A 27,595-nucleotide genomic window follows, 5' to 3' on the forward strand; every position below is an offset into this window, starting at 1 on the left:
ATGTTTACAATAATTATAGAAAATAAAAAAAATTAAGAAAATAAAAAAAAAAAATTTGATCGATTTTACCTCTCTCGGTATTCGAACTCACGTAAAGGGTGTATAATTGCACATTTACATAGCAATTGCGTCTGTGTGAGTGTATGTATGCCTATGCGCATCAATTCGTGTCTGTGTAAGCATTTTCGCAGTCAACCAAACAGCAACATCAACAACAGCCGCGGGCAGCGCTTGAGCAGCGCTGCAGCAGCAAATATGTTTATGGCTATAACTTCTTGGTAAATCGGTCTATCATAATGAAATTTGGCATACGGACACATAATAACTAACTGGGGGTATTTGCAAAATTTTAGTTCGAAATTCCAAGAATTACGGGAGTTACGATTTGCGGGGTAGAGGGGGGAGGGAGGGGAATTCCAAAATATACATTTTCTGCGTATTCACATAAGGCATCTGGGACTAAAATTTGGTGTTCCTAGGTCTTATAGTCTCCGAGATATAGGCGATTATACGAATGGAAAATCGGGAAAACCCCCATAGGGGGGAAGTGGGGGGGAAAATCAAAAAAATAAAACAAACTCGTATAGAATACACACATAACGCATCTTCGTGCAAAATTTGGTGTCTCTATCTCTTATAGTCTCTGAGATCCAGGTGTTCATACGGACGGACAGACGGACAGACGGACAGACGGACAGACGGACAGACAGACAGACAGGGCTAGATCGACTCGTCTCGTCATGCTGATCAAGAATATATATACTTTGTGGGGTCTGCCACGCCTCCTTCTGCCTGTTACATTTTTCAGCTCCCGCAAACCTAATATACTCTTGTACATTTCATGTACAGAGTATAAAAATCGAAATGAGGAACAAATTCGCATTGCTTAAGATGTGACTTACAACATTGCAATTCTTCAATACCCTCTTGCATTCGAGGTATTTGATATAAAAGAGCAAAAAAAGCGGCAAGGCGCTTAATATGCGCGAGTATGAATGAAATTCATAACTTATTGGTGTGTTTGTGTGTGTGATTGGATTGTGTGCGAACGCAAAACATTTCGAAATTCGAGGCATGACATTTCGTGCGTCGGTTTTGGCGATTTGTGGGAGGGGGGAGTAGCCCTGCAACAATTGCACTTTCGCTTTCGTTGGCCAGGAAAAACACTTTCTTTTTCATTGACATGTGCACGCTGTCATCACCAAACTCATTGACAGCTGCCACCCAAATGGCCAGCTTTGCTTTAATTATTAATTATGCGTATGTCCAGTGATTTAATTACTCAACAATAAGTTTGCATAACTGACGCTGTATATAATTATGAGTTAAGCAATTCAGTGTGGCTAGTTTTGGGCGAGCCACGAACGATTTATGACTGCCGTTTATTATAATTACGCAACAGCAGCAGGAAATAATCAGCAATTCTGTATTTAATGCTGATTAGCTAAAATGAAATCCTTCCACTTTTTCCCAACAAACATTTCTTTTTTCTTTAGAACTCTGCCGGCAGCACAGCTATGAAACGCTACTTGATAAAGGCAGCTCTTGAATTATCAATGGGGTTCGACTTCAAAGACTAACGCTTGGCACAAGCACGCGTTTGAAATTAAATCACATTGCGCATACGACACGTGGTACCCAAAAGCACGCACACTTGCATGCTTACAAAACAGCTCAGCAAAGCAGCAGCAGCAACAGCAACAGCAACAACAACAATAACCAGTTGTTGCATTGCTTCTCTGTTCGTTGGTCTTGTCTTTGCATTAATGTCTTCTTCCGCCATTTCTTTTGCGCCGCCATTCGCGGCAACGACTTGACAAGTCCAATCCGAGCGCCATTCGCTGCCTTAACTTAACATTGGGAGTATAAAAATCGTGAACAATAGAAAAACGATTATTAAACGCAATTGTGCGAGCACTGAGACGAGTTGTGTGCCGTCTTCGAAGCGAAACGAAAAGCGATTTATCGACAACGTGCACAACGTTTACCACCAACATGGCCAAGTTGCTCCTTATAGTTATCTGCTGTGCGCTGGCGGCCCGCAGTGTGGCAGGCGCTGCACCACAACAAACACAACAACAATTGCAGCGCTTGATTGCCGAGGAGCAGAGCAAGTGCGCCAGTGGCGAAGATTCGATGGCCTGCATTAAAGAGCGTGCCATGCGTTTTGTGGACACAGTGCTAAGCAAAGATAGCTATAAAGTGAGTGGAATTTCCCCCCCCCCCCTTCCCCGAAACACCCCACACCCAATTACTAATCAATGTACCCCGTAGCTATCCAATTTGGAGGTGCGCGCCAATGGCTATAAGGCAGCGGTGTCAAATGAGGCTCGTGGTCAGAGTGCCGATGGTTTCATTGCTGCGATTGAGAACTATATACAAGGACACGATGTGACCATGGACTTGCCTATGGCCGATGCCCAGGTCACCGTCTCGGCACGCAATCTGGCCAATGACGAGTTGAGTTTGAATTTAAAACTGGCCGATGGTGTCGTCGAAGGCAAGGGTAAGAAGGGCAACCTCTTCAAGAAGGGTGTGTTTAACAATGTAGAGTAAATTTGTATATTACTCATACGCCCCATTGCTCCAATATTACAGGCAAAAAGCATCGTTTGCGCAAAATGGCCATGCCCATTATGGTTCTCATACTGCTGAAGGCTATCACAGTCATACCGATGGCCATTGGCATCTTGAAGATAAAGGCATTAAATGCACTCGGCTTGGGCTTCTTCTCTTTCCTTGTCTCGGTTGGTTTGGCCATTTTCCAATTGTGCAAAAAGGTAAGCGGCAGCGTATTAAAACGCATCTCTATATTCATTTTTAGGCATTCGCGGGCTGTGGTAATTAGGCGTTAGGGAGTGTGAGGGAGTGGCGTTGGGTAAAACTTTATAGAGAAACAAAGATACATAATATTGCAAATATAAGTGACATACATAAATATAAGTGACGTGCACGGTAAGTCGAGCCAAGAACCCTCCAACACCACCAACCCTCGCACTCACTCACATACTGGCTAAATGCCACCCCACCCCAAGCCACATCGCCTGCACCGCCCACCCCCTCTCACTCCCCTCCCAAGCATTTCAGTTTGTTGTGCCATAACATTGTATTGCCACATTTTATAGCCTTTTCTCGTTTATTTTTGTTCACTCAGATTGCGGCTGATCATCACCACACCGCACACATCACAGCGCACGGTCCTTGGGATGGACGCATGTTCAACGCTGCCGCCGAAGCTGTCGCCCCCGCGTCCGTGCTGGAGCAGCCCCAACAAAATGTGGCCGCACATAAACTGGCCTACCAGGGCTATGTCTAATACCTAAGAACAAAAACCAAAACAACATCAAGCACGAGGACAATAGCCAGCATGACAATAACGTGGCTGCCATAGCACTGTATCTGTATCTTTATATCCTGTGTGGCAGCAGGAGCGCACAAAATTATTAGTTAATTGTTTAAAAATATTTTGTTGCCTTTTGTTCGCCACTAGCTCTCTGCTGTTATTGTCGCGCTTTGGCAACTTTTTGGCATGCTGCATTCCTTAGACTTTAATTTCTTATTTATTAACTTATTTATTGACAACACAAAAACAACAAAAAACAAACAAAAAAACACAGAGATGAACAAACAAAAAAGAGAGAAAAAGTACCAAGCCCCAAGAGAATAAAGTAGCAAATTAAATGCTTTGAAGATGATGAACTTCATTCAATTAATTAAACACTTCATTTTAACGTTAACGCCAGCGCCAACACCAACACCAACACCAACGCTGAGGGTGTCGGATTCATTTATATTAGACGCTGCTAAAGTTCTTATGCCTTCAAACACCCACAGCACCACAAAAATTGGTCGCATTTTCCGCTCAACGTCAATCCAGTAGCATCTTTGGAATCTATTTAATTAACTTGGCACTCGGCACCTACATAGCTTGCCTAAGAACTACAATTATACCCCCACCCCCACAACCGAGGGCAGGGCCAGCTGCTGCCTAGAAAATTTCACTCAATATTAAATATTTATAAGCCATCACGTGCAATGTATTTGCGTCCTAATTAGCCAAATTTAAACACGTCAAATCCTCTACATAAAACCTGATTAAATATTCTACTCAAACCTTGCTGATTGGCCGTATTTATTTTTTTTTTTTTTGTTTTGCTGTTGTTAACTTTCTTAAGGTGCCAGCAACAAAAGGTAATCAGTTATACGATATTGATGAGCTGCACATAATTTTAATTTATAATTTTCACTTGCGCGAAAGTCGCCGGCAACGATGGCACGAGTCGAAAGTGAAAGTCATTTGTAAGTAGGTATGAATTCTAGGCCACAGCGAAAAGAACTTGCGGCCTAAGTAAAAACAAAATATTATGCATATTGCACATTAATGTCAGTCGAAAGTAATGATTAATGTATTTTATTGAGACTGTAATGGATGGTCCAAATCTTACACTTACTTATGTGCCTATGTATCGGTTCTACAGCTGAGTTTTTGATTCCAGCCCTACCCCTCATTAGTGCAAAGATAACTGTTTTAGCACAGATTCAATAATAATTATGCTCGTACTGCGGGCACCAATGCTTGATAAAGGTACAAGTATATGATGTGATGAAGGGACGTTCACCTCGCTCAATAGTGCCCGGAACACCCTTAGCTTTACTTATGATCAAAAAGCAATCTCACATTTCAACCATGCAGATACGCTCAAGTGTGATTTGGTTAATAAGGAATGGATTGGACGAATTTCAGACTTGACCTATATACTACTATATGTGCACCAGGGATAAAATTAATTCAAAACAATTTTCACTCCTGGCTATATAGTATATACGATTTTATGTATTCCTAAATTCCTAATATGATCAAATTATTGAAACGAACAGCATTATCCTCGTAATTTATCGTCTATCTGAATACATACTATATTAATCCCCTTTCACTATAATTCTGTGCCAAATCATACTTTGTTTTCACAGCAGCATGCCTAAATAATGCTTCCCAGTTTTTCTGCAAATATGTATGTTTGTTGATTAGTAAATCAACAGTATACTTAGTATGTATCTTTATTACTCAATTTTTGTATTCGTTAAAGACAATGCTATATTTTCATCAGATTTATTAGTGCCATAAAATGAAAAATTATATAAATATTAAATATTAATTGCAAATTTTTAAGCAATTATTACTGAGCAGAAGAACTGCTTCACACCCCTTGTATGTCAGCACGTCAGAACTTGTTTATTAGCATGTGAAGACTGGGAATGTTATAATTATGATACGCTGTCCATAAATCCTTACACAGGATTAAAAAGAATAGCAAGGCGGGCAAGAATGTCCAGACAGGCAGGGAATGGACAAACTGACCTAAAATATCACCCAAAAAACGCTTTGCTTTATACCTTTGTAACGGGCATTACTTTAGGGCAGAAGGCCTGGCCTCTGCAGAATATTTATCAAAAAAATATAAGTATTTGCCACAAAGCACTTTTAATATTAAAATCAATCAAATAAGTTTGCCTTTCGCAGGTCTTCTTCTTCTAAATTTCGCAAGAAACCAATTTTATTTAACGTGCTTTGAACACGAAATTTGTTTTTGCTTGCCACTTAATATTTTTTGTAACACAAGCACAACTGTTGCCTTTCAATGGCACACAAATAGTGAGACGGTGTATTTTTCTATTAAAGCTGCCAATGTCCAGACATAACACAAACCGACCACAAAGATAACGAATTCGACTTGCTGCGTCTGTATTCAAAATGCGGTCAGCCGCATGACATCATTAAGGCAAATGTAGGATACATTTTTCCACATCTCAATGCATACCAATTCAAAATAAAAAGGAATCGAATGCCTTAACACCCAGTGCTCGGCTTTAAAGCATTTTATTCCACAGCAAATTCTAATGGGCAGCAAAGTGTAAACATTTTAAAGCTTTTCGAGTGCAAAAACCCATAATAAATTCTTACCAAATGCATTGCAACACTAATGAAATGAAAAAGGGGCCCATAAGTGGAATGGGCCAGGTGGACCCGAATTCAGTCTGCATTGTGGCTTCCAATCCTCGACTACTTTCATAATCATTTGGCATGCGCCATTGTTGTTGCCTCTTTTTTGGACGACACACGCCACCAGTTTATTGAAATTTACGATATGCCTTTTTGGACATTGTTATTTTGATTTTGGCACGATTTGAACAAAGTGTGGCGCTTGTGAAATATACATGAAGCTGTCCGAAAATTTCTTTTATGTGGTGATAAGAGATTAAAACATGCAACCACGACACTCGTTGCATTATTTAAATCGACAATTAGGTAATCTATGACGATCGGCGTTTTGTGTTTGAAACGGATTTCCATGGGCATGTACGTTGCTTGTTTAGTAATGACATGGTTGAGAGTTAAAACTTTGGGCATCAGACCAGGAAATAGGATGGGGGGTCTGTTTACATGCGATAGGGATTTAAACTACCGTATCTCGGAGCCTAAGCTAAGCGAGTAGAGCGTAGAAGTCGAGCCAGCCAGACTGCTGAATGCCCTGCCCCCAAACTACTCAAATTTAGTAGTGTAGGAATGCCCTAACTGGGTAATAATAGGAACACACCGAATCACTAACAATAATTAAGCAGTGACAAAAATAGTGATTGAATAGCGAAGTAGTGATAAGTAATCGATAATCGATAGTAAGGACTAACAGAGAAGTAAATATTGACCAGCCGACGAAGTAGGACGCCAGTGAAATTTTGAAATTAAGCGGACATTTGTGAAACATGGTTGATTGTAATAAGCCAACGTAATCGAACAATTATAATAATAAATTAATTAATCCAACAGTAGTGTAACAATTTTGATAAGATTTAAGAATATCATGAGAATCCCTTATAATTTCGTAAATACAAGATTTATTTAAGATATGTTCATCTGCTCTTCCGTTCAATGAGCTGCGAAGACTCACACCAGAGGAAGACGAGACGAAGCCTCGTAATACCGTAAGAAAGACTTTCTGACCATTCTAGATCTAAATGTGACATTTTTACCCTTATTAGAATGGAAGGTTCTAGACATAATCTACCCACATAACATTAAGAAGTTCATATAAAGAAAGGTAACGCATGTTACCCTTGATGATAATATTTTAAAAAAAAGCAATAGATAACATATTCGATATTAACACCAATAAAAACTAGGGCACGGATATATACTGCAGCCGTTATCTCCATCCAATCAGTCTATTTATATTTTATAGAAAGTAATCACACGTAGACCTTGGACGGTTTTACGATGCTACTCTTTCCAGTCTCCTTTAAATATGCAACAGTTCTGTTTAGTTATTTCGTCTTCAGATATACTCGTATGAAATGCTTCTTTAAAGATAAATCTTCTTTTATTCACAATGAAGTAGTATTATTTTTCTCTTTGTCAAAAATAACCATTTTTTTCAACCTAACTTTAATAAAAAATTAATAAAATAAATTGTTAATTAAATATTAAAATGTCGATTAATTATTTTGCTAATTTTGAGATAGCAGAGAAGATCACCACAGATATTTTCTCATGTTAGATTGGAAAGCGAATATATTCGCTCATACTTGTGTATTTCACGGTTATATGTGTCTCCAAGAGATTTTGAATATAAAAATTTTTAATTAAATAAGTTGATGTTAAAAGTATTAATGGATTCTGATGCAGACTATCAAACATTTCTTTAAATACCTTTTATCTGAAGGCAATATTGGGTTAGGGGCTAGAATTGAACAAGCAGAAGGAAGCATATTCCACTCCATAGTCCACGAATCTGTCAATTCCTCTGTATAAACGGTAGGATTACGAAAAACGGCTGAGCCCACATGGATCAAACATGGAAAATACACTTTTGTGGTCCCTAGGCAACACGAGGTTCTTTATTTCTGTCTCCCTTCCCCGCTAAAGAATTTCTTGAATGCTAAATTCCCTAACCTTATATTAAATTGTATCCAAATCGGACAATTTTAAGAAAATGTATTAGGAAAAACTTTTATTCTAGTATTCCACCCACTAACTACGGCAGCGGTCTTATTCTTATTTTTCATGTAATGCAGCAGCGGCGGATTGTTGATGATATCTCTATTTGACGTATCATTGTTTTACTTCGTTGTTTCGTTTAATTACCACGGAGTATTCAGACCCAGACCAGTGTAGATAGTCATTGGCTGATTAAGAAATTTTGCTTAATTGAGTCCACATTTTGAACATACTATATTGATTGTTCAGATACCGTCAAATTTTGTTTACTCCTCACATGACGACGTTACAGTGCCTGCGGTCTATGGATAGTATAATTAGGTTTCTTACGACACACTCATATTATTCGTAGATAAATAGATAAAGCTATGTGTAGTTGGATGAATTTGTTGCTTTTAAGGCCTACAAGGTGGAGGAACAAAAGTTTCTGCATTTAGCTTATCAAGTGTTTTTTTTTTCGTTTTGACACATTTTTGTAAAAAACAATTGAAATATCAATTACCTCATGTAATCGTGTTAAGCATTAGCATCAGAAACTAAATTAGATTGCTCTATTTCTTATAGCAATAAATTATAGGTAATTGAAAGCATCCGTTTAAACTAGGCATTCGGATATCGGTATTTCAGAAACCTAGAAAAAAAAATTGGCACAAATAAAAACGAAAATCAGTTTCGTAATCTAACAAAAAGCAACAATATTAATTGAATCCGCTATGAAATTCGGCGAGCAGTTCCGCATTTAAAAGACCAGGGCCCCTGAAGACCAATCCCATGGTCTATACGATAGGCAAAGGCCAATACCAATGCGTAGTCGAGTTCCGTACTGATTTCTTGTATCGAAATTTGACACACTACGTTGAAAAATGTACGTGACCCAACAAGTTAGCTCTACCAGTGGTGTTCAGATCGATCGCCCCCGCTCTTCATACAGGTTGGCTTTCTTGCAGTCGCGTAAGAGTTAAGGCCACGCATACTAATTGGAAAAAGTTATTTTCATTCGTCCGTCAATAATGCAACTTTGGTCAACGGAAAGGGGGTGACTCTAGACTACAATTGATTATGTGTGTTTGTGTGTGTGTGTGTGTGTTAATGTCAATGGGAAAGCGAGAAAGCTTGCGACATGGGTACGACTTGGACACTTGCTGGACACCGACTGGACAGGCAGCGACAACCCAAATATCAAAATCAAAAAAAGCGACACAACATTTTGGTGAAAAACTCCAACACTACTACTCTGCGGATTGGCTTGGATTGGATTGGCTTTCGTCACTCGATACGTTGCGGTGCGGTTGTCCAAAAACAACTGAAAACGAAGAATGTGCGCGCTCCAAAACTTTATTACACTGACCACCACTCTCTTGAGCCCTCACACACAATTCAATTTCTTCGATATGCCAATGCGGGGAGCGGCAGTATAAAATCGTCGGTACTCGCACAATTGTCCATCATTGTCGTCGCATCGACATCGCAGTGAACACACTACGCGCACCTGTAGTGTATATATAATAAATTGGTAGTGTAACATAGCACAGAAAATGGCGTTCCGTTTCACGTCCTTGCTCGCGTTCGGTTGTTTGCTGCTGGCGGCCAGTGCTCCAGTTAATGGAGCTGCCATCGACAATGCGGTCACCCCACGAATTCACAGCTCCGATGAACTCATTTCGACGATTGTGGATAAGTGTTTCCATGCCAATGCCATGCATTGCCTGAAGGAGAAGGTGCTCACCTATTTGGACACAGTCGCCAATGTGGAGGAGGATGTCAGTGGTCGCGCCTTTGATGACGATGTCATCGATAAAGTCATTTTCGACCGTGTGGCACGCATTCTGCGCACCAATGAAGTGCGTGTTCAACTGCCCGAGACTTTCTTCTCAAGCTCTGTGGTGACCTACCGTTCGGATCGTGGCTTCGACTTGGAGTTGCCTCAAGCTGAAGGTGCGTAAGACTTTCGGTATTTTTGAAGCATGTGGCCAGCGTTTTAAGATCTTTTTGGCTCTTTCACAGGCCGTGCCGAGAAGAAGAACAAGGACAAGCTCTTCCTACCTCTGCTGCTGCTCATGAAACTCAAGCTGAAGGTTGTTATGCCCATCCTGCTGGCTCTGGTGTCACTTAAGGCTACCAAGGCTTTGATTTTGTCAAAGATCGCCATCAAACTGGTCCTTGGCTTCCTCATCTACAATTTGATTCAGAAACTCGGCGGCATGAAGATGACCATGGCTCCCATGCCACCACCAGTGCCAGCCACTGAATACGGCGTACCCAGCACCACAGCCTCTTCGTACGATCCCAGCAGCTGGGAACCCATGAGCGGTGGTCCATATGCGCGTTGGGACTCACAGAACCTGGCCTATAGCTCTTATCATCCAAGCAGCTCGTCCTCGTACTCGTCGGGCTCCTCAGGCTCCTCCAGCCATAGCTCGTCATCATAAATGACACGCCAAGCGCCAGTTTGTACATACCAAGGAATCGAGTACCGCCCCCATGCCACTCAGGTACTTGGAGAAGCAGACCAAATGGAAACGGAACATGCCTAGGCCATATATTTAGTTGTAAGGATAAACGCGCGAGTTAATTAGCCATTCTTAGCTATGTATATCCATCAACTAGCTCATAACTTAGTCTCATTCGACGCCTTCCTCTACCTCCTCCACTTTCCTGCATGCTTTCTCTCTACTCTCTTTTCTAGTCTATCCTTCACTCGCTCTCTCTTTCTCTATGTCTGACGCTCTCTTACCCTCGACTGCTCTATGCCTATCAACCTTTTCAGCACAACAACACAAACAAATCGACCAAAAACAGAGGGTACTTAATTGAATTATTATTTATTTAATTTATTAAAAAGCAAAAATTGAAAACTTAGCTTTCGTTTTTCATTTTGCGTGCTTTGTGGGTGGGAATTGTGCTAAATCGCTGGTTCAGAGCGGTCATCAAAACATGCATGGGCTGCACCTCTTTTTTTTAAAGTGACAGTTGACATCGAATTGTAAACACCCTTTAGAGCCAATGACTATGCTGATACACATACAAGTATGAAGGACCTTAATAAGGTTCCCAAGGACACCATTTCTGGCTTTATAAACAAACTTTGCAGCTCTGTAGGCCCTTAAAAATTTACAAAGGCTTGTGGGGATACTGTAATAAATATTTTAGAATATTTTATCATCTCATTGAGAAGGTCATGCCATTGTATTGTAGATAGTAAGTAACGATAGTAATGGAGGGTGCGCCATCTTTTATGTCGGTATGTAAACATTGAATATCTTTGAAAATAAACAGCCGATTTTCAAGTATGATATATTTTTATTTAATTTGGTTCTGTACAATTTCTTGAACTGAGGTTTTTAACATTGGTCTACTCAAGTCAATCGGTTCACTAATGACAAAGTTATTCAATATTTACATACCGACATAAAAGATGGCGCACCCTGTATGTAGTGATCGATAGAAATATTTAGTGGCCGATAGAATTAATTAAACCGATAACGATCGTAGATCAACGGATAACGATTTGGAGAGTGTTATCGTTTAATTATGATCTGTCCTGGGTTAGTCAATTATTAAATTGATTGCGAATTATTATCAACATTTGATGCGATGATAATTGAGGCGTGGTTCGAACCGTGCTTTGGAACACTCACACTCGGAAATACTTGAATAATCAATTCTTAGTGGTAAAAGACGTCTACAAGACACATTGCAAAGTAAAGAGGAATTTTTAAAAACATCGCAATCATATCACAGAGTTATTTAGCTACATCTATTATCGACATCCTGCAAACATTTCATGACAATCGGATTTATGGGAGCGGAGCTATAAGCACAAGGTAACACTGTTTCACAAAAATTACAAAAAAATTAATAATTATGGCGTCAAAAAAATCAAACTCAAATTTTACTCAAAAACCATTCCTCGAGTATTCTTGTATTTCAGAAAATTGCATTTGCCTATTCGAAAGGGGAAAAAGTAACACTTCAAAACGTCTACAACACCTTTGACCACCTTACAAACACTTTAGTTTATTTATTCGATGCCTATTCTTAAGCTCTGTGTTTACGATTAGTCCTCCGTATGTTTTCAAAGCTATAATTTTAAATAGTTTCTGACAATTTACTTTTAAGAACTGTCAATAAACAAAATAGAGAAGATAGCATACCATTAAAATAATATATAATGTTAAGGGTAGGTTTATAATTCGGCGACACAATCCGTTGTTACTACTCGAGGTTTGTCAAGATAATGGGGTACTAACTGATTGTAATATTCATTTTGAAAATGCGTTGAACACGCAAGCCCAGCCAGAAAATTACTTTGAAACACGCTGCCAGCCACTTATGTTGTAATTGAAAAAAACTGTTTAGATGTGGCAGAATAATGAATTCTGTTGAATCGCAGCTGTTTTTTGCAAACCCAAAGCTAACTGTACTTAGCAAAAACACGTACTAAGCGTTTTAGACAGATGTTTTGTTTTGAAGATGGCCTGCTACTTCAAGAACTGCTATTTAAAGAGAAGAACATTGCAGGGCACTCCAATCAGGGAGAAACGATGAGGCCGAGCTGTCGGAAGTGGTTTTGCCTGCTTTGCATCGTCGGCATTGCCGGCGCGGAAACGGAAGTCACTAAAATTATGCGCAATCTAGACGTAATACCAGACTTGATAGACGAAGGGCCGCAGGAGTTCCTCAATGTACAGTAAAATGAGCGGCCATTGAAACGACCTGAAAACTAGCGAATTAAATCGTATTTCATCGCAAACAGGTCACCTACTCAGGAAATATTGAAGCCGATAAGGGCATTGAACTGCAACCCATACAAGTGCGAGACCAGCCAATGGTTAGCTGGCCTGCAGCCCAAGACAGTTACTACACACTGTTGATGGTCGATCCCGATGTGCCCAGCCGGTATTCGCCCACGCTAAAGGAGTACCTGCACTGGCTGGTGGTCAATATACCGGACAATCAGCTGAATCTGGGCGATGTGCGTGCCGGCTATATGGGCTCCATGCCGCCCGAGGGCAGCGGCCTCCATCGCTATGTGTTCCTGCTCTACAAACAGCCCGAGTACATGAAGTTTAAGATACCCACAATGGCCAAACACAATACCCTCGATCGGCCCAAGTTCAACACAAAGCAGTTTGCCGAGCTCTATATGTTGGGCGCCCCGGTGGCGGGCAACTTCTACACCGCAGCCTGGAGCAAAGATGTGCCCAACTTGTACGATGCCATCTCGTTTGGGAAGGCCAAGGGCAAGAGCTTATCGTACCGCATGTTATAGGAGTCTGAATTAAGAATGCAACCGTTGTACAATTACGAGTAAATAAATGTTCCCCAAATATTTAATTGATAGGTATATATATACTTATAATTTGATCTGGAAACCCTCCGAGAATAAAGGATATTCCAATTTATTCCATCACAAAAGATATACAGTCCTAGAAAATGTAAAAAGATTTACAATTTGATCAAATAATAATAGCTATTATAAATAGCAGCAAATTAAATATACCAATAAGTAACCCACAATAGATTTGGCTTGCATCTAAATTTCCTAAAGTTCCAATTATAAAATCTTTCCAATGGAAAAATATTAGAAAATTACGGCACGGAAATCTAGTTACTAGTACTACAAGTAGTTTTCGTTTGCAATGGAATTTCTCTTCAAAATTAAATTAATAAAATTAAATTATTATTAATTTTAATTATTCTTTCAATCTACTGTTTAAATAAAAAGCTTAACAAACGCAATGGAAGCACTAGAAATGATTTGAACAAATTATTGAAAACCCCTAATAGTTATCGTAAATAATTGCTAATTGTAGAATTAACTAAGTCTTTTTGGAATTGTCTTAGAAAACTTTAAGCTCGAATTCAAAATGGAAAACTACCGGGCACATGAAAAGCACAACAAAACAAACACAATAGAAGCACTAGAATTGATTGGAAAAAATAGCTATACATGGACAGAACAAAATATTTTGTTCTGCCCTTTTTTTTCCTGCCAACTTATGCGAAAGTCTGTGAACAATAAGCAATGTGTTCATTAAGTGTGTAGACTAATTGAAAAGCCTGGCAATCAAAGCAAGCCATAGCTCTCTAGTTCTTCAAACAAAATAAAGCAAAAATTGCCTCAATCTGTTGTGCTAGGCTGTTCAATTGTGAAAAATGTCTGCACCCCCCATTTGCGAACCGGGCGAATGCTTCATGCAGCATAAAATCATACCGGATATTGTCAAAACTGCGCCCATGGCCATGGCTCAGGTAAGTGGAATAGAGAAGCCCAGAAGCAGGCCTTTTACTAAAAGTACACACGCACACGCAGGTGACCTATGCCGGGGGCTTGGTGGTCAACAAAGGTGATGAGCTGACACCCACCCAGGTAAAGGCTCCGCCCACTGTGGAGTGGCCAACCGAGCCGGGCGCTCTATACACACTGCTGCTAACCGATCCAGACGCGCCAAGTCGCAAGCAACCCAAGTTCCGGGAATGGCATCACTGGCTAGTTGTGAATATACCAGGCAATGATATCGCCAGTGGCGAAGTTTTGAGCGCCTACGTTGGCTCTGGACCACCGCAGGGCTCCGGCTTGCATCGCTATGTGTTTTTGATTTTCAAACAACCCCAGAAATTGACTTGCAACGAGAAACGCATACCCAAGACTAGTGGCGACGGACGTGCTAACTTCAATACCGAAAAGTTTGTGGCCAAATACAAGTTGGGCAATCCTGTGGCGGGCAATTTCTATCAGGCCCAGTGGGATGACTACGTGCCGAAGCTCTACAAGCAGCTCTCTGGAAAGAAGTAGCAAGCAACTTGATTGATAATTGTTATTGTCTTTTTTTGTTAGTTTTCAAAAATTGTGAAGTATTGTTCTGCAAACTGGCGAATAAAAGTTCATTCGAGCGTGGCGGGTGAACACAAAATAATTTACTGGGTGTTGCCAATGGAAAAATAGTAGTTCGATAAAAAGCTTCACCCTCGACCTGAATGAAACTTTAAAGCGTAGCTGGCAAGGCAAACTGGTTTCAGTTGCACTCAGACTTCTCCACGGGCCGGTCGATCCAGATAGTTTGAACACATTTTGTAAGTTGTAAACGGTTTGACGAGGGAAACAAATCTCCCATTTCTTTTTGAATGCAACTACTTAGTACTCTTTCTGGGGTACACACAATTCTTTCAGAAATTACATTAGTTTCGACTGATCAGTTACAGAAATAAAAATTATCATAGTTGGGGAAAATGCTGCTATTATCTCTACTGCTGGCAGCCATTGTGGCTGTGCAGGCCAATTCTGTGGAGCAGGTATTCAAATCGCATGAAGTTGTTCCCGACGTCATTCCCCAAGCGCCAAACCAGTTTCTGGAGGTAAGTAAAAGCTTCAAGATTCAAAACAAACAGCAATTCACAAAAACTGATGGAAAAACTCCGTTCAAAGGTCAGCTACAGCAATGGATTAAAGGCCAAGGAGGGCGTGGAACTAACTCCCACGCAAGTGAAGGACCAACCCAAAGTCGAATGGACTGCTGCCCCGTCCGACTACTATACACTTATTATGACCGACCCAGATGCACCCAGCCGTGCCGAACCCAAATTTCGTGAATTCAAACATTGGGTGGTGGTCAACATACCTGGCAATGATGTTAGTGCCGGTGAAGCTTTGGCCGAATACGTGGGTTCTGGACCACCCAAGGACACTGGACTGCATCGCTATGTCTTCTTGCTTTACAAACAGCCCGGCAAACTGCAATTCGACGAGGAAAGCGTGAGCAACCGCTCTAGACGCGATCGTCCAAAATTCAGCGCCGCCAAATTCGCTGAAAAGTACCATTTGGGCAATCCAGTCGCCGGCAATTTCTATCAGGCTGAGTACGACGATTATGTGCACACACTTCACAGCCAGTTGTCGGAGTCTTAAAAGGATGAATATTTGTGAGCGTTTGAATTGAATTTGTGCATGAATTTTAATTAAACTAAAGTGAATAGCGTTTGGTTTTATTGATTGTGGTTGTTTTTGTGGTTTTCTTTCTATTTTTGTTGTTGATTTGTTTCTTTGCGGGGCGCCCTATTATTTGCCCGCCGCAGTAGCAAGCGGATTACGCAGCACCAGGATGACGGAATCGCCACGCAGGAACATTTTTGAAATGAAGCGATCCTTGTTCACGGGCTTCACCTTCTTCTTGCCCTTGCCGGTGCGCGGCAGTTCAGTCCACATCTCCTTGACGTTCTCCAACACCATGTTGCAATGGCGATCGAAGGCTTTGACACGGCCCAGCAATTTCTTGTTGTTGCGGCAATTGATGAGCACCTGTGTGTTGTTCTTGACGGATTGTGTGAGCACAGAGAGCGGCCCAGTGTTGAACTCCTCCTCCTCTTGGCGGGCCAGCTCCTCGGGCGAGAGCTCTGATTTTGGTTTAACAAGCGCCCTGTAAAACAATTCTGCATTAGTATTGGTGTGTTAAAGGTGTACGAAAAAACATGCACGCCGGTATAATAATTTTATTATAGTCTGCAGCGCAATCCCCACTACTTACATGTTACAAAGTTTATGGCAAGTGTACTGTAGCGCAAATGGGTCTTTCTACTCTACAGTTGTATTTTTTGTAAAGAAAAATTTGGTTTTTTGCTTGGCAAACGTTTGCACCGCGCGGCTTTTCTTATTTCGTTTTGCGTTTGTTTGGGTACACATTTACCAACACTGTCTTAGCAGCGTTGATTTTATTCCAGTGCAAGGGCTGCGTACACCAAACAGCGCTACCAGATCTCTTGAATTTTGTCAGCTGTTGCACGTTGTGGAAGATATATATATAAAAACAAATTGTTTATTTCAAATGGCATGGCCGACGAAATTTCTGCTAAGCGACCCAAGATGACCGGCGAGTCGACGACCACCTGCGCCCACTGGGTCGAGCGCAAGAAGCGTTACTGCAAAATGACCGTAAACAAGGGCAGCGAGTTCTGCGGAGCCCATGCGCCCGCCAACAAAAGCTCTGAAATAGAAAATAGCGACGCAGAGCGCATTCCCTGCCCCCTGGATCCCAACCACACGGTCTTCAAGCGTAAGCTGGAGAAACACCTCAGCATCTGCAATGCCCGCGAACAACAAAGTACCTTGCCTTATATAGAGAAGGGCATCAATGCCGGCGATGCACTGCTGCCCGAAGATGAGGTGGCACTCGCAGACTACCAAAAACTTAAGCTGCACGAGCTGGAGGACAGCGAATTCTATGGCGTGATTGACAAAGTGAACCGTTTGTACACAGAGCATATCGAGAATACAATTGACGAGCTGCAGCTGCAACACAAATCGCTGGAAAGGGAGCTTAAAATAGAAGATTATGGGCAGGAATCGCGGAAGCATTTAATACAAACAGCGGCCTTGTTGGGCATCCTAGAACACGACAAGCAGCTCGCCAGCAACACTAGCTTCATTGAATTTGGTGCAGGCAAGGGGCAACTTGCGTATTACCTTGCCAGTGTGCTGGAATCGATGCAGCTGGGGAATTCACAAGTTGTGCTGCTGGATCGGCTCTCGCTGCGTCACAAAAAGGACAATAAGGTGGCCAACAAGGAGCTGGTGCAACGCATACGCGCCGACATAGCCGACTTCAAAATGTCCCAGTTACCGGAGCTGCATCGCACCCAACATAACGTGGCGCTGTCCAAACATTTGTGCGGAGCAGCGACAGACTTGACGCTGCGCTGCGTTCTGGGCAAGGAAGCCACCAACACCGATTACATACTGATTGCGCTTTGCTGTCATCATCGCTGCGAATGGCGCTCCTATGTGGGCAAGCAGTGGCTGCAAACCACTGGCATCACGCCCAGAGAGTTCGTCATTATAACCAAAATGGTTAGCTGGGCGGTTTGTGGCACTGGCCTGAGTCGTGAGCGGCGCAAGGCCATGGCCGAGGATAAGACCAGAGCGGAGCAGGAGGATACGGAAGAGCAACAGCAACCGAGTCAACGACTAAGTCGCGAGCAGCGCGAGGAAATCGGCTACAAATGCAAGCGAGTCTTGGACCATGGTCGTCTGAAATATCTGCAGCAACATGGCTATAATGCTGCACTAAAATTCTATGTGCCACGCGACGTAACGCTGGAGAATGTCGTGCTGCTGGCACGACAAAAGGACAATAGCTAACATGATTCTTCCAATACTCATGCAGACCTGGGAACAGGCTTAAAAAATGTGTTGCTTTGCAGCTCCATGAGATATTTTTATGTGCCGTTGACGTTTTCTGTAAATTTAGCTTTGCATTAAAAGATTATAATTGTTTTTGAAATTGTAAATCTGTTTAACATTTTTATACAAACCTAAACTTTTCCCTTCTAGCCCTTGAAAAACCAAAGTCTTCTAAGATTATAATTACATACTGGTACAATAGTTTTGAAAACAAACAGAAGTCGAGTTAAGTAAAAAGTCTAAGCCATAATTCTATTCCTTCTTGATTGAACTACTTATCTTCTAAGATAATCACATTTTACTTGAAGCATTTTGTATGAAACGATGCAAAAACTTTTGTGAATTATGCTTAAAGTTGGCGAAATTTCTCTCTTTGAATCAATGACACGATGCTCCTTTCGATCCGACACCCATCTTGAGCTTAGCTTTTTCAGATGTAAGCTCTCCTACCCGATATAGAACCCATTCATATTAAATGCTCTTAGATATCTGACTTAATTTCATATCAATTGATTAATATAACCCATATCATGGAATCAGGAAAGATAAAAATTATATTGAAAAATATTTAAAACAAATAAATAAAATATGTCGTTACATGTGAGTCAAAAATTAAAACCACACAGTTGAGAACTTTCGAGGTTTCAAGATTTTCAACAGCAACAAAAATTTCATTTGTATTTATAAAAATTAATTAAAGAAAGATCTAGTCGAGTTATTCGTCTTTTAACTGTAAAATTATGGCATTTTATGTAGTCGTTGCGTAGATTTTAGAGATACACGAAAAATCTTCAGCACAAATATTCGTTTTACTGAATATCTTACCTATAAATCGAATTTTTAGTTAATAGTATAAATAATAAATAATGGAATTATAAATAAATCGTAAATTCATTAAATACTTGTGCTTTTAAAAGACATTCATTATTGGCTTACAATTGAAATTTGTTTTGTTTTTGAAAAGGGATTTCAGAAATAATCTAACGTCTGCTATCCGTCATCTGTCTAATGCGCATGCGCTTCCAGTTTTTCCAGTGCGCACACATCGACACATACATGCGTACAAACAGGTCTACACATCACGGTTTCGATCAGCTGTTCGGCTGTGAGTCAGTGTGTGCGTTGTCAGTTGTGAGTGGTGGCTGGAAGCAAACAAGAAAAGGGAGAAATAGAATTTCGCGCTGGTCGGAGTAGAAAAGTAAAAGTGCTGCTGAAATCCAACAAATTATTCGTCTAGCACTACGAAAAGTCAAGGAAAATGGCCTACCGCATGAAAGCAGCCAAATGTCCCACCGACGTACTGTCGCTGACCAACAAGGCGATCGTCAATATTGCCGATTTCACCGATGAAGTCAAGTTAGTACATTTGCGATTGTTGTTGTTATTGTTATTGTTGTCTTTAAATGACATTGACGGCTTACTCCCCTGTTCCTCCCACTATTCATAGATATGCAGACATTTCGCCTGGACCTGGACAGCACTACATTTTCGCGCTGGAGAAGATTGCGGATTTTCCACGTGGCCAAGTGGGCTTCTCCTTGGTGCAACGCAAGTGGGCCACGTTGTCCATTAACCAGGAGATCGATGTGCGACCCTATCGTTTCGATGCCAACTCCGACATCATCACCGAGGTGTCCTTCGAGACGGACTTTCTGCAAAAGAAGACCATCACGCAAGAGGCATACGACTCTGATGAAATGGCCAAAGAGTTCATAATGCAGTTCGCTGGCATGGCTCTGACAGTGGGGCAGACGCTCGTCTTTAGTTTCAAGGATAAGAAGCTGTTGGGACTAGCTGTGAAGACACTGGAGGCACTCGATCCGAAGACAATTGGCGATGGCAAGGAGCCAAAGACCCGCAACGTGCGCTTTGGACGCATTCTGGGCAACACGGTGGTGCAATTCGAGAAAGCCGAGAACTCGGTGCTGAATCTGCAGGGCAAATCGAAGGGCAAGATAGTGCGACAGTCCATCATCAATCCCGATTGGGACTTCGGTAAGATGGGCATCGGTGGCCTGGACAAAGAATTCAATGCCATCTTTCGCCGCGCCTTTGCCTCGCGTGTTTTCCCACCGGAGCTCGTCGAACAGCTGGGCATTAAGCATGTGAAGGGCATTTTGCTGTACGGACCGCCCGGAACAGGCAAAACGCTAATGGCTCGCCAAATAGGCACCATGTTGAATGCACGAGAGCCGAAAATTGTGAATGGACCCCAAATTCTGGACAAATATGTGGGTGAATCGGAGGCGAACATTCGCCGGCTATTTGCCGATGCCGAGGAGGAGGAAAAGCGTCTTGGACCGAACAGTGGGCTGCACATAATCATCTTTGATGAAATCGATGCGATTTGCAAAGCGCGTGGATCTGTAGCTGGAAACAGTGGCGTCCACGACACCGTTGTCAATCAGCTGCTGGCGAAGATCGACGGCGTGGAGCAGCTGAACAACATTCTGGTCATTGGCATGACCAATCGCAGGGACATGATCGACGAGGCCCTTATGCGACCGGGTCGGTTGGAGGTGCAGATGGAGATCAGCCTGCCTAATGAGCAGGGACGCGTCCAGATTCTCAATATACACACAAAACGCATGCGCGACTTCAATAAAATCGCAGGAGATGTCGATAATAAGGAAATTGCATCGATCACTAAGAACTTTAGCGGTGCGGAACTCGAGGGTTTGGTACGTGCGGCACAATCCACTGCCATGAATCGCCTCATTAAGGCGGACACGAAAGTCACCGTGGATCCTGAAGCGATGGAGAAGTTAAAGGTAACAAGGTCGGATTTCCTTCACGCACTTGAGAACGATATAAAGCCGGCATTTGGCACGGCCCAAGAAATGCTGGAGAACATGTTGTCCAGGGGCGTTATCAATTGGGGCCAACCCGTCACCAGTCTCCTCGAGGATGGCATGCTCTATGTGCAGCAGGCCAAGGCCACCGAAAGCTCTGGTCTTGTCTCTGTTCTTATTGAGGGGGCGCCTAATTCTGGCAAGTCGGCGCTAGCCGCCAGACTGGCCAAGATGTCCGATTTCCCCTTCGTCAAGGTGTGTTCGCCCGAGGACATGGTTGGCTTTACCGAGTCCGCCAAGTGCTTGCACATACGTAAAATCTTCGACGATGCCTATCGCTCCACACTCAGCTGCATTGTGGTGGACAATGTGGAGCGTCTGCTGGACTACGGACCCATCGGTCCACGTTACTCGAATCTGACTTTACAAGCATTGCTCGTGCTGCTCAAGAAACAGCCTCCAAAGGGTCGTAAACTGCTCATACTGTGCACCAGCAGTCGGCGCGAAGTGCTCGAGGAAATGGAAATGCTCTCGGCCTTCACCTCTGTGCTGCATGTGCCCAACTTGTCCAGTCCGGAGCATGTGCTCGGCGTCTTGGAGCATGCAGAGCTCTTCACTCGCGATGAATTGATGAGCATTGCTAGGAATATGGCCGGCAAGCGTGTCTACATTGGCATCAAGAAGCTGCTGGGACTCATCGACATGGCACGGCAATCGGATCCACAGCATCGCGTCGTCAAGTTCCTGTCCAAAATGGAGGAGGAGGGTGGCCTGGACATGATCGCCCGGACCCAGTAGCTACCGCTTGTCTCTGATCTCAGAATGTCCGTTGTGGAGCTGGACGACGCTTTCTAGACACGAGCGTGTGCCGAACACAGTGCGCGCCAAAAGTAACCTACACCATCGAACTAGCTCAAATCGCAATTTTTATACATTTATACACCGAAACAACAACATCAATAGAACGTTTTATACATTTATAACGCAACAAGTAACTAAAAACAAAACGAAAAAGAACAGGCGCCACGATGCAAATTTTGATACATTTATAATGAAAAACAAAAATGAAGAACAGCCGCAGAAATAGCAACACAAATATGCGAAAGCTAGCAACAACAATGATGTTAATTAGCGACAATTATTTTTAGAAACATTCCACACAAATCCCAGCGTGTGGCAGCCACGCCCATAAGCTCCATTAGTATCCTTACGCGTTCAAAATGTACTTTGTAGTTGTGTATTAACCCTATAATCCCCCAATCTAGCACCCATATTGTTTATGTATGTATGTGTTTGTATATGTATTAGAGTATCGAGCATTAAAGTTGTACAAGTTTACGTTAAGCCGACGAGGTTAATTACTGTAATAGGGAAGGATTAACTTAATAAGGCTGTTTCATGCACCGCCCTCGCTTCAAGTTCAAATCGCAAGGAATTATTATGTATGCACTAACATATTAATGATGTATGCGAAGGAAACGTATTGTTGGCTTCCTTTTATTTACAATTAAATAAATTATTAATTAATACATAAAACTAAAATATATTAATACAAATAATCAGGCAGAAAAATAAATGCAATTTTTTGACAACAACTATCGAGCCCAAGTTTTAAATTTTGCAGCATTAGCTTCTGGTTCCTAGTTTCTGTGAAACTTTAAAAACTGTATCACTGCAACCTGTATTAGTGTTTTTCTTATAATTTATTTAATTACTTTTATATAATCGTATCAGAAAATCTATTCAAAAATAATGGGTGTGCCATTCCTTTTGTGACTCACTGTATGCCATGTCGAGTACATATATCCTTCCCTTAGATAGTTTTTAAAAATAAAATTCACCATCTAGTAAGCTACCACATGTTAAGTTTGCCCCACGAAGTGGTAGGTTTGCCTAACAGCGTGGTAAGTTACTGTTAGTGGTTTGAATCTTGACTAAAACGGTTTTATTTTCGCAAATTTTTTAAATAAAAAATATTAGTTTCGTTCAATATTGGTTTTAAAAACATTTAAATAAATATAATATTGATTGATAAATAATATAATATAATATTGATTGAGAAAAATATTAAGATTCCAATAAATTCGCGTTAATACCTAAACCGAAATGGTGACATGTAAAATTTTGGCACAAATTTCTTAGCAGCTAATAAAATTGCTACTAAAAATTAAATGAAATGAATGAATGACTAAAACCACAAGTACATGGGTCTTATCCTGGATTGGTCTAACATTGTGGGCCTCAATTACTCCCTAAGCTGAGAGAGCTATACTGCTCCTGTTCAAGGCAATTTTAAAGCCGGTGCGGACCTATGGCATTCAGTACTGGATCTACTTTGCTGTATAAAATAACCCTTTCTGCACTATTGAGGCAATACGTCCAAGAAAATGTCTAAATTATTTATACAAAATTGTATATTTGGCAGTAAAGGTCATAACCCAGACTATCTTCTTGAAAATTGTTGCAAGGATATGCTGATGTACTTTTTTTAAAAAACAATTAGTTTTATTTGTAACTCATAGCTATGCAAATAGCAATTAATAAAAGACAAGACATTGATAATTCAATTGATATTTGGATTTATAATCCTAATATTATTGCTAAATGGGACACATATGACTCAAATGAGCTTTGAAATAGTAAAGCCAAATGAAGGTCAAGGATTTTTTGTGATTCCTAATGAAATATCCCCATGGACCTTTTGCAGGGTAGTACTATAGTGAGCTGTTGGATCGATTTGATAAGAAATTGAAGAGAACACGGCTCCATTTGGCTGAGAAAAAAGTCCTCTTCCCTGACGATAACCGACACATTCATCTTTAATTCTCGTGACCCAACGATATTTTTCTCTTCTCTAATTTAAAAGCATGGCTCGCAGAAGATAGAATTCAGCTTAAATGACAAATAATAAATGCATTTAATGGCATTTCAAAGATTTCTATTTCATCTGCACTGTAAACAAAAAACAATTATATTTCTCAATTGTTTCTCGCTTTTCAAACTTTGTTAAAATTAGGGGGTTTTAAAGCTGAAGGATATTATCATATTGAATAACTGTCGCATTAGGGACAGTTCCATAAACAAAGATACAATTGGAAAAGAGAAAACATTGCAAATAGCTGACTTTCAGGCCACAGTGCATTCAAATGTCACCGTTATAGGCGTTATCAGACGTTATAGAGACAACAAACCGCATGCCAGTCGATCAGCTGTTTGACGCCGCACCGGGCGACAAACTGACCCGCCAGCTTGGCCGCCTCTGCCTTCAGTCTATATACAAGACTTAACTACTGACCAGCCGTCTGCTTTCCGCACACAATTTGAATAAATGATTTATAATGAAAACACTTGAAAGGCGCGCGCGCGCCTCGGCGTATACGTAATATTTAAATATGTATATTGCACAGAGTAATTGATATATTGCGCTAATTACGCGCAACGCCCGTTTAAATAGCACGAGTATACATATGGACCAATGATTGAGCTATTCGTATAATCATAATTTTATCATCGTCGACTGTCTTAAGAATCCTGTGTGTGGCGTCTATATACTTAGTATCTTGTTGTGCCACCGTCAGCTGCGCATGCCAGCGAGCTTATTAGTTAATTAAAACTGCATATTTCTTGAGATACATGTGCGATTTGCATTATCTGATGGAATGGTTGCCCATTCCGACAATTAGCCAATTGGCGCCCAGCAGTGTCATAAATTAGCGTAATGAGAAAACTATCGGAAAATGTTTAGAATAAATGTATATGTACTTATATTATAGTATGTTAAAAGAAATCAATTCTTTTATTATAGTTTTAAAGAATTAATAATATAGAAATTCCGTTGAAGAAATAATTAAATTTCACAATACATAAATAGTAATAATTATTTACTTTTAACATTCCACCAAATTTACACCATTTTTAAAAATTTTAAATATAAATTCTTAGTATCGCATTAAAAATAGACTTCTTTTGATAGAAGAAATTGTTAATGCAGTTTTATCTGTTTTATTCTTTTATTTTAGTTTTAAAGAATTACTAATATAGAAATTCCGTTGAAGAAATAATTAAATTGCAAAATAAATAAATAGTAATAATTATTTACTTTTAACATTCCACCAAATTTACACAATTTTTATAAATTTTAAATATAAATTCTTAGTATCGCATTACAAATATGCTTCTTTTGATAGAAGAAATTGTTAATGCAGTTTTATTTGTTTTATGATTTTATTTTAGTTTTAAAGAATTATTAATATAGAAATTCCGTTGAAGAAATAATTAAATTTCACCATACATAAATAGTAATAATTATTTACTTTTAACATTCCACCAAATTTACACCATTTTTAAAAATTTTAAATATAAATTCTCAGTATCGCATTACAAATATGCTTCTTTTGATAGAAGAAATTGTTAATTCAATTTTCGTTCTGAGCAGACTCCTCAATAAATTTTTGCAATATTTTCAATGATTTTGCAGCCATAATTCAAGAACCTCCAGGCAAACTTTTCCCGTTATGAGTAAATAATTAGCTGCCAAACACACACTAATTCACATATCCTAGTCATACTTGGTACTAAGACAATTAAAAAGATAAAAATTGTTGAATGGACAAGTTCGCGTCAAATATATAATATACCCATCAATGCCCATATATTATTATACTTTAATAAGAATATGATAATGCATATAGAAGGTGCGATATGGATATCAGACAAATAGCGGAAAACATTTAAATAGCAAGGAGGGTATCAGAACCATCTAAATTTTTCAACGTATGCGAAAAATATAAGAAATTTGAAAAATACTATGCACTAATTATCAGTAAAATTCCACAACTATTCTAAATATATAATCATTGAAAGTCTTTGAAGTATATTAAAAGTAAAATGAATTTAATAATCTCCTCCTTTTTTGAAATATAACGAAACTATAATTTGTTGTACTTTTGGACAAATAGTAGAAGGGTTAAAAAGCCCCCATACCTTTAGTTATTATTATCATTTATTAATTTCTAAGGGCCCTTAATATGTTTCTGCAGCCACAGTGCATACATTTTATTCTATTATGTATATACTATTTCCAAAATAGAGGCATAACCCTGATCCAGAAATAAGGATGAAAGCTAAAGGTTCGTTTTTTTAAAACTCTAAACAATAGCTGGAAAATTGTATTTCGTTGGAGCTAAGGGCGAAAAAGCGCCAATACTTTTAGTTATTTTTATCATTTTTTAATTTTTAAAGGCCCTTAATATGTTTCTGCATCCACAGTGCATACATTTTATTCAATTATATATTTCCAAAATAGAAATAAACCTCTAAACAATAGCTGGAAAATTGTATCTCGTTTGAGCTGAGGGCGAAAACTGAAGTTAATTGTGGAAGTTGGATAAGGCGTCGGCCAGACGCTCACCTTAAAAATAGAGTCATAACCCTGATCCCGAAATAAATGCTGCCGAACGGTGGGGTGGTGCGGGAAGGAAAGCGAAAGGTGGCGCCTGTTATGGAAATCAAATGAATGACGATGACGACGACGACGACGATCACGAAACCCACCCATCAACCCATAAAGTGCATGCAAAAAGTGCCTTGTCATTGTGCGCACATCGGCAGGCAGATCGGTTGATTGGTCGCTCCACTGCGCGAATGCAAATTTTTAGTGACGAAAGTCAAGCGTTTTACAGGCGTTTCAATCGGACAAAGTTCAACGACCGCCACGAGCCAAAAACAAAAAAAAAAAAAACAAAAAAAAAAGCGGTGCGCGCTTACGCCCCGCGGATACAAAAACAGAAACTGAATTTTCATTCAGCAATGTGCAGTCGTTTTTAAAAATAAATATGAAACTTTTACAAATTTGTTTAAAATCTGTTCATTTTGTTGTTGTTGTTGTTAATTAAAGACAGTGGTGCGAGCGGCGGCAAGCGGGCGCACTTGTCAGCCACTTGCCGCCCCAGTCAACAGACACAGTCGCGCCCCTCTTAGGCTTTGAAACCGGCTGCTGTGGTTGTTGCTGTTGTTGTTGTTTTTGTTGAAAAAGCGCAAACGCCGGCAGCAAAGGTTCGATTTCACTTTCGCACGCTGTCGCAGTCGCTGACGTCGACATCGGCATCGGCCACCAGTGACGCGTACCGCTCGAGTCGGGAGGGCAGGCGCTGGCAGGAGCTGCCACTGCGACTGCGACTGCGAGTGCGGTTCAAGTTTTTATTATCGCTGCTTTCTTTCAAATGGAACTCGCGTGTCGAGCGTACGCTTGTCGTCTCACTCTCTCCCCTTCCCGCTCCCACTCTCGCTCTTGAAATGCACACCGGATCTGTTCAACTGTTGGCTGTCTGTTGAAGTGTGGCTGAGTTTGTGTTTGCGCCTCTGTATGTGTATGTGTGCGTCACTTCCTTCATTGAGCTTGGTTTTCCAATAGCTTCAGAAATTCGTGAAAGCTTTGGAAAATTCGAGTAACGCCTTTCTAAGCGCTTCACGCACAGCGCACAACAAAAACTTGCGCTTTAACAAACTTTCGATACAAAAACGCTGATAAGATGGATGTGTGGAGTGAAGCACGATTAGAAATATTTATTATTATTTATATTATAATATTTATAATTTAAAGTTACTTGCTTCGTTCTTCGAAGCATTGCATTT

General features: G+C 40.6%; 8 protein-coding genes across 9 annotated transcripts; 7 read left to right on the forward strand and 1 right to left on the reverse strand.

The window, feature by feature from the left end:
* The first annotated feature begins 1,995 nt into the window (after positions 1–1,995).
* On the forward strand, positions 1,996–3,316 carry LOC115622005. The gene is made up of 4 exons (XM_030515859.1): positions 1,996–2,202; positions 2,275–2,506; positions 2,599–2,780; positions 3,155–3,316. Exons 1-4 carry the CDS (start codon positions 1,996–1,998, stop codon positions 3,314–3,316), a joined length of 783 nt encoding a protein of 260 aa, XP_030371719.1.
* A 6,212-nt stretch (positions 3,317–9,528) lies between these two features.
* On the forward strand, positions 9,529–10,422 carry LOC115621830. The gene is made up of 2 exons (XM_030515638.1): positions 9,529–9,928; positions 9,998–10,422. The coding sequence occupies exons 1-2, from the start codon at positions 9,529–9,531 to the stop codon at positions 10,420–10,422; spliced, it is 825 nt and encodes a 274-aa protein (XP_030371498.1).
* A 2,115-nt stretch (positions 10,423–12,537) lies between these two features.
* Positions 12,538–13,417, forward strand: LOC115622006 (protein D2). Its single transcript, XM_030515861.1, has 2 exons — positions 12,538–12,678; positions 12,750–13,417. The coding sequence occupies exons 1-2, from the start codon at positions 12,538–12,540 to the stop codon at positions 13,263–13,265; spliced, it is 657 nt and encodes a 218-aa protein (XP_030371721.1). The 3' UTR covers positions 13,266–13,417.
* Positions 13,418–14,107: 690 nt separating this feature from the next.
* LOC115621833 (protein D2) lies at positions 14,108–14,913 on the forward strand. Its single transcript, XM_030515641.1, has 2 exons — positions 14,108–14,248; positions 14,310–14,913. The coding sequence occupies exons 1-2, from the start codon at positions 14,153–14,155 to the stop codon at positions 14,790–14,792; spliced, it is 579 nt and encodes a 192-aa protein (XP_030371501.1). The 5' UTR covers positions 14,108–14,152; the 3' UTR covers positions 14,793–14,913.
* A 30-nt stretch (positions 14,914–14,943) lies between these two features.
* LOC115621832 (protein D3) lies at positions 14,944–15,986 on the forward strand. 2 transcript variants are annotated; one of them, XM_030515639.1, is made up of 3 exons: positions 14,944–15,070; positions 15,194–15,352; positions 15,423–15,986. In XM_030515639.1, the coding sequence occupies exons 2-3, from the start codon at positions 15,227–15,229 to the stop codon at positions 15,900–15,902; spliced, it is 606 nt and encodes a 201-aa protein (XP_030371499.1). In that variant the 5' UTR covers positions 14,944–15,070; positions 15,194–15,226; the 3' UTR covers positions 15,903–15,986. The 2 variants fall into 2 exon arrangements, with proteins under 2 accessions (XP_030371499.1, XP_030371500.1); XM_030515640.1 differs by lacking the exon at positions 14,944–15,070 and having other exon boundaries at positions 15,192–15,352.
* On the reverse strand, positions 15,947–16,655 carry LOC115621834 (probable small nuclear ribonucleoprotein Sm D2). Its single transcript, XM_030515643.1, has 2 exons — positions 16,519–16,655; positions 15,947–16,410 (listed from the first exon to the last, which is right to left on the reverse strand). Coding segments are annotated over exons 1-2 (360 nt in total). The 5' UTR covers positions 16,521–16,655; the 3' UTR covers positions 15,947–16,052.
* Positions 16,656–16,781: 126 nt separating this feature from the next.
* On the forward strand, positions 16,782–18,277 carry LOC115621829 (tRNA:m(4)X modification enzyme TRM13 homolog). The gene has a single exon (XM_030515637.1). It carries the CDS (start codon positions 16,821–16,823, stop codon positions 18,126–18,128), a length of 1,308 nt encoding a protein of 435 aa, XP_030371497.1. The 5' UTR covers positions 16,782–16,820; the 3' UTR covers positions 18,129–18,277.
* A 1,016-nt stretch (positions 18,278–19,293) lies between these two features.
* LOC115621828 (vesicle-fusing ATPase 2) lies at positions 19,294–22,306 on the forward strand. Its single transcript, XM_030515636.1, has 2 exons — positions 19,294–19,526; positions 19,618–22,306. The coding sequence occupies exons 1-2, from the start codon at positions 19,429–19,431 to the stop codon at positions 21,758–21,760; spliced, it is 2,241 nt and encodes a 746-aa protein (XP_030371496.1). The 5' UTR covers positions 19,294–19,428; the 3' UTR covers positions 21,761–22,306.
* Positions 22,307–27,595: the final 5,289 nt, after the last annotated feature.

Source organism: Scaptodrosophila lebanonensis, unplaced genomic scaffold, assembly GCF_003285725.1.
Source record: "Scaptodrosophila lebanonensis strain 11010-0011.00,11010-0021.00 unplaced genomic scaffold, SlebRS2 tig00000024-arrow-pilon, whole genome shotgun sequence".
In the NCBI taxonomy this organism is placed as follows: Eukaryota; Metazoa; Arthropoda; class Insecta; order Diptera; family Drosophilidae; genus Scaptodrosophila; species Scaptodrosophila lebanonensis.